This window comes from Oculina patagonica, chromosome 5 (genome assembly GCF_052425735.1).
Source record: "Oculina patagonica isolate OP01 chromosome 5, crgOcupat, whole genome shotgun sequence".
Taxonomy (NCBI): Eukaryota; Metazoa; Cnidaria; class Anthozoa; order Scleractinia; family Oculinidae; genus Oculina; species Oculina patagonica.
This window is the reverse complement of record NC_135762.1, coordinates 11,961,925-11,975,477: the sequence shown is the minus strand read 5'-3', so window position 1 is coordinate 11,975,477 and position 13,553 is coordinate 11,961,925. Positions and strand designations below refer to the sequence as shown.

General features: G+C 38.2%; 1 protein-coding gene across 1 annotated transcript; it reads left to right on the top strand.

Annotated features, from left to right (window-relative positions):
• Positions 1 to 2,886: 2,886 nt before the first annotated feature.
• LOC144655004 (neuronal pentraxin-1-like) lies at positions 2,887 to 4,823 on the top strand. Its single transcript, XM_078515225.1, has 3 exons — positions 2,887 to 2,971; positions 3,558 to 3,810; positions 4,451 to 4,823. Exons 1-3 carry the CDS (start codon positions 2,887 to 2,889, stop codon positions 4,821 to 4,823), a joined length of 711 nt encoding a protein of 236 aa, XP_078371351.1.
• The last annotated feature ends 8,730 nt before the right edge of the window (positions 4,824 to 13,553 follow it).

Sequence of the window (13,553 nt, the reverse complement as noted above, 5' to 3'; positions counted from 1 at the left end):
TATCTTACACAGTACAACAAATTATAAACGGGTGATTGGTTTTTACTTTTTTTCAATCAGACATGCCATCTCCAAGGCTTTATGATATGTTCCCTTCCAGAACAAGGCTCTTTTGTAAAAAAAAAAATAATAATATTATAATCATTTCATCCGGCATTGTGGCGTATTTTTCGGGCTAAAATGAAGAATTCAGCGGGCTAAAATATATTTTAACCCGCTGCGGTTAACCAATCAGAAACAAGAAAAAAACGAAGCCAGACAATCAGAACTGAAAACCATTCAACTGTTCGCGCCGTTTTCTTATTGGCTGGCACAAGCTGGCATCACTTCAAGCTCCGTTTAATTTGAGTGGAGACGCTTCAAAACTGTTTTTGAGCTTTATAATGACAAAATGTTTGATTGTCCAGTCCCTGAACTCTCGACGCGCGTTTTATAGGGGCTGAACCCAGGCGCGCGTAGAGAGAGTCCAGGATAACTTGCATGCGGATGCGCCAGTTTTTCCCCCAAAATTGGGGGAAAAACCATATTTGGCAGCACTTTTGAAAACGCGCGCGCACAGATGACGAGTTCAACTACGCGGCCGTGTACTAAAGCAGGATCACCGGAATAACTTTAAAAAGCCTAGCTTTGCAGTCAGTGCCAGCTAAAAGCTAACGGCCAAAACAAAAATCGCTATCCGTCAACTATTCCTAGTATTTTGTAGCTGTTTTTTGAATTGGTTTTGGATGCAATTGAGCACAGTTTTTTTCTTGCATTTATTCCCGCGCTCGGTGGCGTAGTTGAATTCGTCATTTGAGTGAGCCAGTTTTAGCCTAGCGCGCGCGTCCCAAGCAAGTGACGCCACACTCCTCGCTTCTGATTGGTTCGTTCTGAGCATGCGCATGCAAGTTATCCTGGACTCTCTCTTCGCGCGCCTGGGTTCAACCCCTATAAAGGGCGCGTGGAAGAGAGAGTTCAGGGACTGGACTAAATGTTTGAAGGACTGAACGGGAAAGCAAATTCTCAGTCTTCTCAGCTAGATGAAGAGGAATTACAGAAGCTCAAAGAAGAATGCAGGCGGCGAATTATTTTGTTTTTGCTGCCGACGACTATTTCTTTGCTGCCGATAGAATTTTGTAAATTTCTTTTCAAGCAAAGATTGTTTTGAGTAATTTTGCGGTTTTCTGCCGAGTTTTGTAAACTTTTAAGCCTAGTTTTCAATCAGAAATAAAACGCCGACTCGCAACGGCAGTGTTCAAGATATTGCTTGTTTTTGATTGCTTAACTTAATGCCCTCTGAAATGATTATAATAGTAATAGAGTTGATGTTCTTGGGCGTAAATATGTTTTTGGTCCTTCTCAGAGCCTGAGTCGGGCCAAAAACATTTTTACGCCCGCGAACACCAACTCTATTGTTATGTCAAAAACGGAAATAACGATGTTAGGCAAGAAGGAAAGCACGCCAGACAATAACGCGTTAGTAATCAACGTAACAAAAAAACAAAACTTGTGCTCAAAGCAACTGCTAAGTACTTCACACAATATAGATGACAATAGGCATTTGAAAGAGAATAAAGAATTATCCACGGGATCAGTTATATATAGTTGATTTTACACGTCTCTTAGTCCAGTCTCCCTCTTAAGTCCTGGCCAAACCGCGTAGACGCGAGTTTTAAACTTGCATCCACTTGCGTTTCCGTTTGGCCAGGACTTGCGTGCACTTGCGTTGATATGCGGTGACTTGCGTTCACTTTGGTCGAGATCAAATTTGCATGCAAGTCGGCGGAAGTTTTCACCTATTTGGCCACCCAACGCAAGTTTTGCTGTTTACTTCAAGTACTGAATTGCAGCGCACGAAATAGCATTACTTGCGTGCACCTGCAAGTAAACTTGCGAGTCCGTTTAGCCACCCAACGCAAGTCTGCAAGCAAGTTCAACTTGCGGCTACTTGCGTCCACTTGCGTTGCCTTTTGGCCAAGGCTAAAGCCGGGTGTGCTAAACATTCAGTTCCAAAATAAGGTTCTTCAACGAAGAACATAAAAAATAGAAACAGGAAAATCTCATTCAAAACGCAGGAATGCACGTGCGCCCCTCAGGCAATAGCACACGTAAAGTATCTTACACAATAGAACAAATTATTATAAACGGGTAATTGGTTTTTACTTCTTTTCCAATCAAATACACCACCTTCAATGTTCACTTCCAGAACAAGGCTATTTTGTGAAGTAAAAAATAAATATTAAAGAATAAAGAAAATGGGAACGATTCATGATATAATGTTTAAAATGTTAACTTGGCATAGCCAAGAAAGAAAGCACGTCAGAAAATAACACTTTTTAAAAGTAGCCAATACTAAGTAAAATTCTAAAAATAACGTTATGAATTAAAACCTGGACGCTCTTAAACTTGCAGTGTTACTTCCTTCTTCAGTGAAATGTAACCAACACTATTCAATTGACTTTTATAGTTTTTATGTCTAAAAGAAGGACGTACTTCAACAACTCGCGCTCAGTCATTCATTTATAAGGTAAATAACGGGCTGGAATACCGATGGAAACTCAAGCAAATCTTGCAAAACTGGCTAGTCACTTACTCCAAGAACCCAAAATTTGGTGACTAGAAAGTTGTTCGTAGTTCTCTTTCTTAGCCAATCCAGCTCCCGGCGTTTTACCTTGCTGGCGTGGCAGCGCGCGCATAAAGGGTTCGATAAAAAAGATCGGTACATCAAGCATTTTATTTGCTCTATGCCTGTTCTGTATAAATAATACCAATCTAACTTGATTCAGTTGTTATGAAGGTTTCGGCGGAGTTCTTTCTGAGTCCTGAAAGTATAAAATGTAGATGCAGGTATCAAAGTCTATTTTAACATTTATAATTTTTTATCAGCTCCACAGATATCGAAGAGAAATGAAGTTCGCTTGTACCACTTTCCTGCTCGTTGTTTTGTTTGTTTCTGTGATGGATGCCACAGACTCTTGCACTCCTTCCAATGGTAAGCTAAGATGCACTTTACACTGTCTACGTCTGCCGTTTCAAATTTAAACAATTGATTTTTCATACGAACCCACAACCTTAAGGCTTTAGAAACTATCGTGCTTAAATAATTTTTCCTCGGTCACCCACTTTATTCACTCTTCTATAACTACCGACAGCCTGGAACAGGCTAAGGAATTGCAGAAACTCGAAAAAGAACCCAGCTGGCGAGGTGGATATAAGTTTGTCTTTGTCGAGCGAAACCCGCTCAGTTCAGGCAATAATCCCAAACCGCCATTATAACATTCTTTAAAATGACTTAACGTTTTTTTATTTGGAGCCGAGACAATTTTTGACGGTTTTCAACACCGACTCAACACCGGCAGTGTTCAACACGGCTTACCGTCATAAAAGTTCTTTTACATTGCCATACGAAATTATTGTTATAGCAACACAGAAGTGTTCTTGGGCGTAAATACAGTATGTTTCTGGTCCTTCTTAGAGCCCTTTTTCCCTGAAGTGAGCCAAAGTCGGGCTGAAAAATATTTACACTCTAGAAAATCAACTCTATTGTTATAATACATTGAAAAGTTTTCTTTCCGCAGAGTACCGAATGGTTTTTCAAGAGCTTACCAACACAGATTACGCAATAAAAGAAAACTCGATCGTGTATGATCTGGACGCAGCTACAGTGTGCTTTTTTGCGAAAGACACTGATGACAACAAACCTTATGTTGCCGATTTTAATGTGTACGAGTGCTTATACAGCTACAATGTTGCTGTAGAAACGTGGGGAAATGCGTTGATGCTTTGTACATATCCCACTTTAACTGTTGAGTTCGATTACGGCGCTAAAAGGTACTGTCCACTTCGCACTATTATTAGTGGTGAATTTGCGAAAGAAAAACTTTACCAGTTATTCAGCTGTTCCTCTACTAATAGTCCCTTAAACAAGTAAAGGTGCGCTTAAATATTACAAATGCTTCTTTACAACAAAGCAAGGATAAATCAAGACTATAAACTTGTATACTCTTGGTCTCAAACTCTCTGATTAACGTTGATTTTGAAACGTGATTTTCCTTGAAACATTAAAAAAAGTAGGGTAAGTGATTGATCGAACCTTCTACGTTCGAGTGATTGCATGTTTGCCATTGACAAAATGAAAGTATATTCGGAGCTATTTTCAGCACTCAGAAGGGTCTTTAAGAAATAATGGTTAGGAGAATTAACGTTTTGTTGACTTCCAATAGAAGTGGACTACATTATTCCATGTGGTATAGTATGTAAGCTTTATACAGCAAAAGGGCAACATCGGTTGGCACCAATCTTTTTAATCGTCTCAGAGCTTTTTTCAAAAGTAATCAGCACATGAAATAGTGAAAAAAATGATCAAAAAAGCATAAATGTCCAATTAATTAATACTTATTTCCCGTAGAATTGATGTTCTTATTTTTTCATCTAGTTATTATCCCTGCAATTTCTTTTCTCTTTTTCAAAGGTATGCTGATGTCGGCCTGAACTATGGGAAATGGAACCATTTCTGCTTCACTTGGAGCAACACCAACGGAGACTATAAGTTCTACAAGGATGGTGTGGTCGTAGGCAGTGGTACAGGCTTAAATGCAGGCCTAAATATCATTTCCGGAGGTACCACCACGATCGGACAGTACTTTGACGTATACGCAGGGCGCTTTAACCCATACAAATCTTTTGTTGGCGAAGTGACAGAGGTGAATGTCTGGGGCGAAGTACTCTCCGAGAGTGATATTGCTGCACAGTACGCCACATGCCACGTCACCCAAGGATCAGTGAACTGGTGGTCCCAGTTTAAAGATGATGTTCATGGCGGAATTCAGATTGTAGAGCCATGATCCAATCCGTTTTCCACAAGAGGATCCAGTAAGGTGTTGGGCAATAAATGGACTTAAATAGATTCAACAATGACTTTTCGACTGTTGTTTTGTATTACTCTCAAAACGTGCATTGATGTTTTGATGTAATATTTGCTGTAACAAGATTAGCATGAGATGCACTCGTGCTGTGTAGTTGATGACTAAAGAAGATCACTGTATTGAATAAAGACCAATAAATATTTAAAATAAAGGATCCTTATGCGACCGATGATGTGTATAAAGTGTTATCATAATATGAAAACTTTAACAAGAGATCGAAAGAGATAGTATCCAGTCGCTAGAAAAAAGAAATTGAAATGTACACTTCAAGCGTTACACTAATTGTTTTCAGCCTCTGTAGCCTTTTTCAAACTTCACAAAATATAATGATTACAATTTATTTTTAGAGAGTTTATGCGTTCAAGTTTGGTGAACCCCAAGTTACCTCGTATCTATTTTGGATTAGATACTCCCTCAGATTTTATTCAATAACAGCTCTCGGCAATTTCAGTTACCTTCAAAATAGAGTTTCCCTTTAATTGTAAACGTTGTCATGCAGAGAACAGAATGTTAACCAGGTTTAGCAAAATGAAAATCAACAACTGGAAACTAAAAAACTTCATTTTACACAGGGTTCAAGTTAGACTTCATTGTGATAAATTTAAAGTTGACAAATATCGGTTGGCAAGTTCTACGAAGAAAACAATTTTAAACCGTCGTTAATATACATGTATATTTTAAAATATAAGCATTCCAAAATGAAAAAGTATATATTAAGACAAGTATCGCTAAAATAAATGGAATAACAGTTTGATGAACGTAATAAAAAGAGTTGAGTAAAAATAAATGAGAATGCGGCCAAGTGACAAGTTTATCCTCCGGTAACTAATGCTTACGTTTCTTTGCATAATTGTGACAAAATATGGTCATATAGTAAATGGCAGTAAAACGTACACATCCAAGAAAAATTCAAGTACACTTTTTTTAATTTTATAAGAATCTAGTGTATAAGAATATCGAGGCTGAAATTTGCGCACTTTTTCGACTTTTTTGCTTGTTTACAAGCAAGAAAAGAAGAATAGCGGAGAAGTTGTTCTATCTCGAACCACATTCTTGTAAACTCTCAAGGGACTGTTTTAATTTCTCAAGGAAATACTTTCCGCTGTGGGTGATCAAAGCGCGTGACTTGTAAAGTGTCACTCTATAGTTGTGCTTCAACACTTCCGTTCTTGTAGAAAAGACGTGACTTGTCAAATGTACAAACGTTATATAACAATTAAAAACGTGAGTAGCCCAAATCTTACGTGACATAACCAATTAAGAATGTGAGGGGTTCAGCGCTCGAAGACAACGAAGTTTAAAACGACTAAGAACGCAATTTGTACTGGTAGAAGTATTTAGGCGCTAATATTAATTTAACCTAAAACGATTAACAACGCAAATTTGTACTGGTACAAGTCTTTCACACACTAAAATGTTGCTAATAGTTAACCAAAGGGAACTCATTTCGTGGCGATTGATTATTTCTGCTGAGTTGCACAATTTAGAATTGCAACATCATTCAATGCAGGTGTGAAGTGATATTTACAAGTGTTTTTGTAGCCTGTTGTGAAATTACTTCCGGTGGAAGCAGTAAACGCTAAAAAATTTTCTTCTGTTCAGAAGTTAATGCATCGCCATTAGAAAAATAAACAGCAACTGTTTTACTGGAAATGTAGTCGTTAGAAATGACATGTGTAGCCGTAAGGTAAAGAATAACGCGAGGAGAAGCGGCTTTTGGTAATATCCAAACGAAAATTTACTTCTCAATGTGGGGTTAAGATTGCGTGACGAGACAAAAGGTAACTCTGTCGTGCGTAACCTTTATCGGGAACCCTGCATTTAGCCGAGTAGAAATCTTTCTAACTCGAAAGGAAACAACTATTTCGATTAAAGGCAAACGTCAAAGTTTACCATTTTTAACCAAGCCAAAGTATATGTGTCGCAAAGCGCCCAGCCGTCGCGACTGACAAGTACAGCATTTCCTCCGCGAAAACAAAAAAAAATGCTTGAAGTGAAAGACGTTTGAATTCTTCCATGATATGTTCGAACAACAATACCCAGGATAAACCTTCTACTCATTCTAACTTCATGCAAAAAAGTCGATATCTCGAAGAGATCTTTGATTAAGAATATTTTAAGAATAAACCCGAGGCTGAGATTTTGAAAAGAATATAATTTTGAGATGAAAATTTGTAAATACAATACAATTAAATATGTTTTAAGCTGAAACAAAATCAGGATTTTTCCTTTCCGTCATTGTATCTCTGAGAGGAATGCTTTGTCTAAAACCAAAACGGCCAAGTGTCGTCTGACGCGACATCTTGGTCTTGCTGGCTGCAACGAAAAGCAATGGTACATGTGCACAATATAACACGATACAGATCTGGACACATGCTAAAACAGAAATGTCAAACGGTATTATCTCAGAATGTTCATAACAATATTTTCAGCCTAAAATGCGGTGGAGAAATAAGAATATTCAGCCTCGGTCGGAAAAACAATATTCTTATAAAATAAAAAGAGTGTATTGCGGTTTTTTTACTCACACTATAACACCAGTATCACCTTTCCAAAGGCGGTATCTACAAACGTCGCGAGTTAACAAGGGGATTAATTAATAAAAGTCTGAGTCAAAGACTGGATTTTGACTTTCTAGTTATCTAGAGATGTAGTTAAAACTATTGTGATATTAATACGGTAAAAGATAGCAAAAATGTATCGCTTTCATTTCATCCGAGAGCTATTATTAACCAAAGCTCGGCCTTTGTTTCACAACAGCTGTCACCGACTGTGTGAAGTAAAAAAATAATAGGTATAAAAAGTAGACAAAAAAACGTACAATTGCCCTAAAAAACATCCTAATTGTAAACTTTGTAAAGAGGCATAAAACAAAGCAAGCTTTTAAGACAGTGCGTGCGTTTCTTACGTCTAATAGCATCTAGTTCAAATATTTTTTACATCTCTCTGGTTCCATTTACTGGATGTATCCAGACGATTTTTTGAACAAAGCTCTCAAGTGAAAAAGTCGTGAAACAATGTAAATTGATAGGGACAAACTAGATTAACAGCTGACCAGTCCAAAGATTTGACCAAGAGAACAGAACAGAACAAAGCAGGCCAGAAAAGGATGATTTGGTTGTCAATGAAACAAGGTTGATAAGAAGGAATTTTCTTATGTCATTTGTGTTCAAAGCGACTGTTAATAATCTTACACAATAGCCAATTTAGTAACGCGCAATTGGTTTTTACTTTTTTTCCAATCAGATATGCCACCTTCAAAGTTATGTGATATGTTCACTTCCAAAACAAGGCTCTTTTGTGATTAAAATAATACGAAAAAAGGATATTGGAACGATGATAGGCAAGAAGTAAAGCACGCCAGACAACAACGCTTTAGTGTTCAACGTAACAAAATTGTAACCAAACTTGTGCTCAAATCATCTGTTAACCTCCGTACACAATACTTTTGACAAAAGGCATTTTAAAAGACATAAAAAAAACTATCCACGGGATGGGTCATATATAGTTGGTTTAACACGTCAGTTAGTCCAGTACCAGTTAATCAGGGGAAGCGTCGCTTCCAAGTTTTGCAAGTGCCCGCAAGTTGCGGGCACTTGCGTTAACATGCTCTGAACATGCGATGACTTGCGTTCACTTTGGTCGAGATCAATTTTGCATGCAAGTCGGCGCAAGCTTTCACCGTTTGGCCACCCAACGCAAGTCTTATTGCTGTTTGTTTCAAGTACTGAACTGCAGCGCGCGCAATACGCAATAGTATAACTTGCATGCATCTGCGAGTAAACTTGTGAGTCCGTTTGGCCACCCAACGCAAAACTGCACACAAGATCAATTTGCGGCTACTTGCGTCCCCGTGCTTTGCCGTTTGGCCAGTGCTTAAGCCATTCAGCTCAAAAAGAAGGTTCTTTTTTGAAGAACATAAAGAATAGAAACAGGAAAATCAAGCCAGTCAATAGCAAAATAGTGGTCAATGAAACAATACCAACAAGCAGAAATGCACGCTCGCCCCTCAGGCAATAGCACACGTAAAGCAAGACCGACAAGGGGCTAATATAAGGAGTTGAATTGATTACCACTTCGACTTGCCTTTGAAAATCTCCAGCAAATCTTTTTTAAAATATTTTTTTAGTCCCACAATATACTTCTTTTGAGAAGTAAAACTATGAAAAATAGTAGACACGGTAACGAGTGAACTTGGCCAAGACAACAAATAATGTTCGCTGGACAATTATGGTTTGGTAGTCAATGAAACTATACTAGCAAGTAGGAATTTTCGTTTACGGTCATTTGTGTTCCACGCGCGAGGCTGCCACGTGCCTTACGCAATAGCGCCTACTTATTGTACACATTTCAGAGCCACTCTCACCATTTTCAGTGAGTATACGAAGAAGACACTTGCTCCCACATCGGCTCTGACCCGTTGAACCAAGCTCAAAGGAAAAGGTAGGAATTAAAACAAGTAACAATACAATGGTTTTATTTTAGGTGTATCGATGAAGACCGATAAAGCGAGCTCAGTTAGACGCTTTTCCTTAAGAATTTATGTTTTCCTGGCCGTCTATGTGTCTTATTTGTTGCACTCTATGCTTATACATTATGTTTTCTGTTCGTTTAACGGGTTCGAACGAGGGGAAACGTAAGCAATAACCTGAATAACCTTTCAGAATTATTGTTTATGTCGATTCTGAAAAAAATAATTCGGTGAAATCCCAAAAGAAATAAGGCTTTCAAAATTTCCGAGTGAAAGAGTGGTCCCAGTACTTGATGGTTCTTGTAGCATGTTTAAGCAAACAGCCACACGTTTTTTCAAAGATAAAAAGAAGACTGAAAAAGGTTTTTAAACAGCGAATGGCACGCTTGCTCACAGAGGAAAATTATGATGCTCACGTTTATCTAAATGTTTAAGTCTGAGGCATGGCGGACAAAGTCATATAAATAACGCAATGAATTAAAAGCTGGACGCTCCTAAACTTGAAGAGTTACTTTCTTCTTCAGTGAAACGTTATACTATTGAATTACCTTTTGTAATGTCTAGATTCCGGCAAACCTTGCTTCTTGAAACAACTCGCTTTCAGTCGTTCATTCACATTAGCAGGCTGGAATACCGATGAAAACTGAAGCAAATCCGGCGAAACGGGCTAGGCATTTACTCCAAGAACCCAAAATATGGCGGCCAGAAGTTTATCGTAGCAAAAAAGTTCTCTTTCTTAGCCAATCCAGCTCCCGGCGTTTTGCCTTTCTGACGGGGCAGCGCGCGCATAAAAGGTTTCATAAAAAAGATCGTTACAGCGAGCATTTTTCAGCTCTATACCTGTTCTGTATAACTAAATGATGATCTAAATTGATTCAGTTATTATGAAGGTTCCTGCCAAGTTATTTCTGAGTCCTGAAATAGAATGTTGATGCAGGTATCAAAGTCTACTTTTTTTACATATGTTGAATCTGATATCACTGCTTTTATAATTTTTTTTTATCAGCTCCATAAATATTGAAGAGAAATGAAGTTCGCTTGTACCACTTTCCTGCTCGTGGTTTTGTTCGTTTCTGTGATGGATACCACAGATTCTTGCACTCCTTCTAATGGTAAGCTAACAAAACGCACTTTACACTGTCTACGTCTGCCGTTTCAAATTTAAACAATTTATTTTTCACACTATCGTGCTTAACAATCAAACTAAATTAGTTCATGTAAAGTGTCTGCCAATAAGGTAGCTAAATTTTGCAAATCTCATAATTAAAATACACTCTTTTTGCGACTTTTTTTGCTTGTTTACAAGCGAAAATAGGAGAATAGCAGTTATGTGGGGCAAAATTTGGAACATTCTTGTCATTCTTGTCTACTCTCAAGGGACTTTTTTAATTTCTCAAGGGAATATTTTAATTTCTCAAGGGATTACTTTCCGCTGTGGGTGATCACGCGATCTCGTGGAAAAAACGTGACTTGTCATTTACAAACGTTATATAACAATGTTAAAAGTGACATGTCAGCTTTCTTATCTCAACGCACGTGTGTCTGAAAGGCGATCTATAAAAAGCGTCGCACAAACAATGGATTGCGTAACTAAAACACGAATAAATAGCCACTAGCACTTACATCGTTTAAAAATTACAAACGTCAAAAATAAACCATACCAAAAAACTTGCTCTTTTCAAAGATATTATTGAAGTTAAAACAAATGCAAGAGATGGGGGCTTCTTTTAAGGCTTCTTTTTTAGGCCAAATTTGGTCGCTACAAGCGCCCATTCTATTTCGTCATCAGCCTAGGTCGTTAGGGACGTGACCTCGCGTTGACAGCAATGTTGCATCACAGGCAGACCACCCTATGTGTTCGTGGTTAATTATTGTTGTTGACATGAGACGAACAAAAGAAATTTTGAAATCTATAAGGGTTACTGAAATAAAGCTCTGGAAATAACATATCTAACTACATTTCGCTCTAAATATCTCAATAAAGTTTAATGAAACGTTTATCGACTCATGTGTTGTATTTCTTCGCCTGCGCGGGCCGTTTTAAGCACTTTTTTAACTGATTTAGCCGGCCGAAGGCCAGTAAGAGAGAAAGAGGAGACAAGGCTTGCAAGTCGGCGGCCGCCAGCAGCGACCTCCTCCACTTCAAACCGGAATTAACGCCAAACTACTGAAAATCTCACCTATCTGACGACGGCTATCGATCGGTGAGTTGTTGCTCTATCTCTTCGCCGAATTTGAACTTCATCCCTCCAATAGTTTCCGAGAAAATCCACGCTGAAATCATGCATACGGCTTTTTGACTGCACAGGATAAACCTTCGACTCATACTTCATGCAAAAAAAGTCGGTATCTCGAAGAGACTTTGATTTATATAAGAATCTAGTTTATAAGAACATCGAGGCTGAAATTTGCGATTTTTTAAGAATATCTTAAGAATAAACCCGAGGCTGAGATTTTGAAAAGAATATAATTTTGAGTTGAAAATTTGTACTGAATACAATACAATTAAATATATTTTTAGTTGAAATAAAATCAGGCGTTTTCATTTCCTTCATTGCATGATTGTATCACTGTGAGGAATGCTTTGTTTAAAGCCAAACGGCCAAGTGTTATTTTAACACGATACAGATCTGGACACCAAACACTTGTAATTGATTACCCAATACTTGCTACCCTTGCTAAAACGGAAATGTCACACGGTATTTTCTAAGAATGTTCATAAGAATATTTTCAGCCTAAAATCGGCAGAAAAATAAGAATATCCAGCCTGGGTCGGAAAAACTGTATTCTTATAAAAAAAGAGTGTAATTTCGTCGGATATATATTGTGGAGTACTTTGCAGTTTTAAAATAGAATCTCTAACGGGATGAAATATATTTTAATCTTCTGCCCTGATCCAATCAGAAAAAAAAAAACAGAACATAGCCAGCCAATCAGAACTAGAAACCATTGAAATGTTCACGTTAATTTCTTGCTGACTGGCAACACTTCAATCACCGTATCACCCGAGATGCTGCTATTTCTGTATGGTGTCTGCAACTGCAAACTGTTTTAGAGCTTTATAACGACAAAATAGCTGAAAATTCTATCAAGAAAACAAATTTTCAATCTTCCCATCTAGATAAAGAGGAATTACAGAATCTCAAGGAAGAACTCTGTTAAGGCAAAAATCTCAAACTGCCATTTTAACATTTTTTAACTGATGACTTAAATTTTTTTTATTTGGAGCCGAGACAAATTTTAATGGTTTTCTATCAAGTTTTATTTAAGCACCACCGACTCGTCACCTGCACTGTTTAAGATATATCGCTTACCATCGTAATAATTCTTTTACAACTGCCTTATCAAATTATGATAATTGCAACACAGAAGTGAGTGCAATGGCGTTTATGTTACCTAAACGAAATGGACTGCACACTAGCTTAGAAAGGGCCGCAAAGCACTATGGATCATTTGTTATGTAATCTTTTATGTCGAACACGTTTGTCATACGTCGTGGTAGCGAAAGCTAGGAATGTTTTATTCATAAGGTTTTTTATAAGGGTTTTAAAAGGTAGTGAGATTTAAACCCCATTTACACGCGCAAAAAATCGGCAAGGCACGGCAAATTTTTGGCACCGTGCTGACAATTTTTGGGTACGGCACTCCCAATTATCGACGTGTAAACGTACCAGTCCCCAAAAAAATGTGGCACCAGTGCCCAATTTTTGGGGGGTGCCGAGACTACCTCTAGGAGGTAGTCTCGGCACGGGTTAATCGAGGCACCGTGCCGAAAACAAGTGTGACGCATGCATTGTTTGCACGAAAATGGCGGCCCCTGCGTCATTCTCGCCCTAAGAGACGAATAGAGTACAAAAAAAGAAGTTCTGGGGGATGAGAATGCCACCGAGGAAGAAAATAAGAGAAAGCAACCGCTCTAAAAAAAAAACCGCCGTGTGATAGCCACTTACATCATCACTACAAAGAGCCATTTATTTTTCAATCTTCTTCTTTTCGTCAACTCCTTTCAAATGTCGATTTGTTTTGCCCTTGAACCTTCTTGAATATGTTGAATGGTCGACAACTCGTTCCTTTCCGATAAAATTCGCGTTTTGCACTGAAAGCACGATGAGCAATCACAGCAAAACATTCTTCTGCCACTTCTCGGGAAGAAAACCGATGGAAGTAGGGGCGCCGAT

Coding starts and splice junctions, on each gene's coding strand:
- LOC144655004 (XM_078515225.1), top strand. CDS start 2,887: ATGAAGTTCGCTTGTACCACTTTCCTGCTCGTTGTTTTGTTTGTTTCT. Junction 2,972..3,557: donor CTCTTGCACTCCTTCCAATG/GTAAGCTAAGAT, acceptor TTCTTTCCGCAG/AGTACCGAATGGTTTTTCAA. Junction 3,811..4,450: donor TTCGATTACGGCGCTAAAAG/GTACTGTCCACT, acceptor TCTTTTTCAAAG/GTATGCTGATGTCGGCCTGA.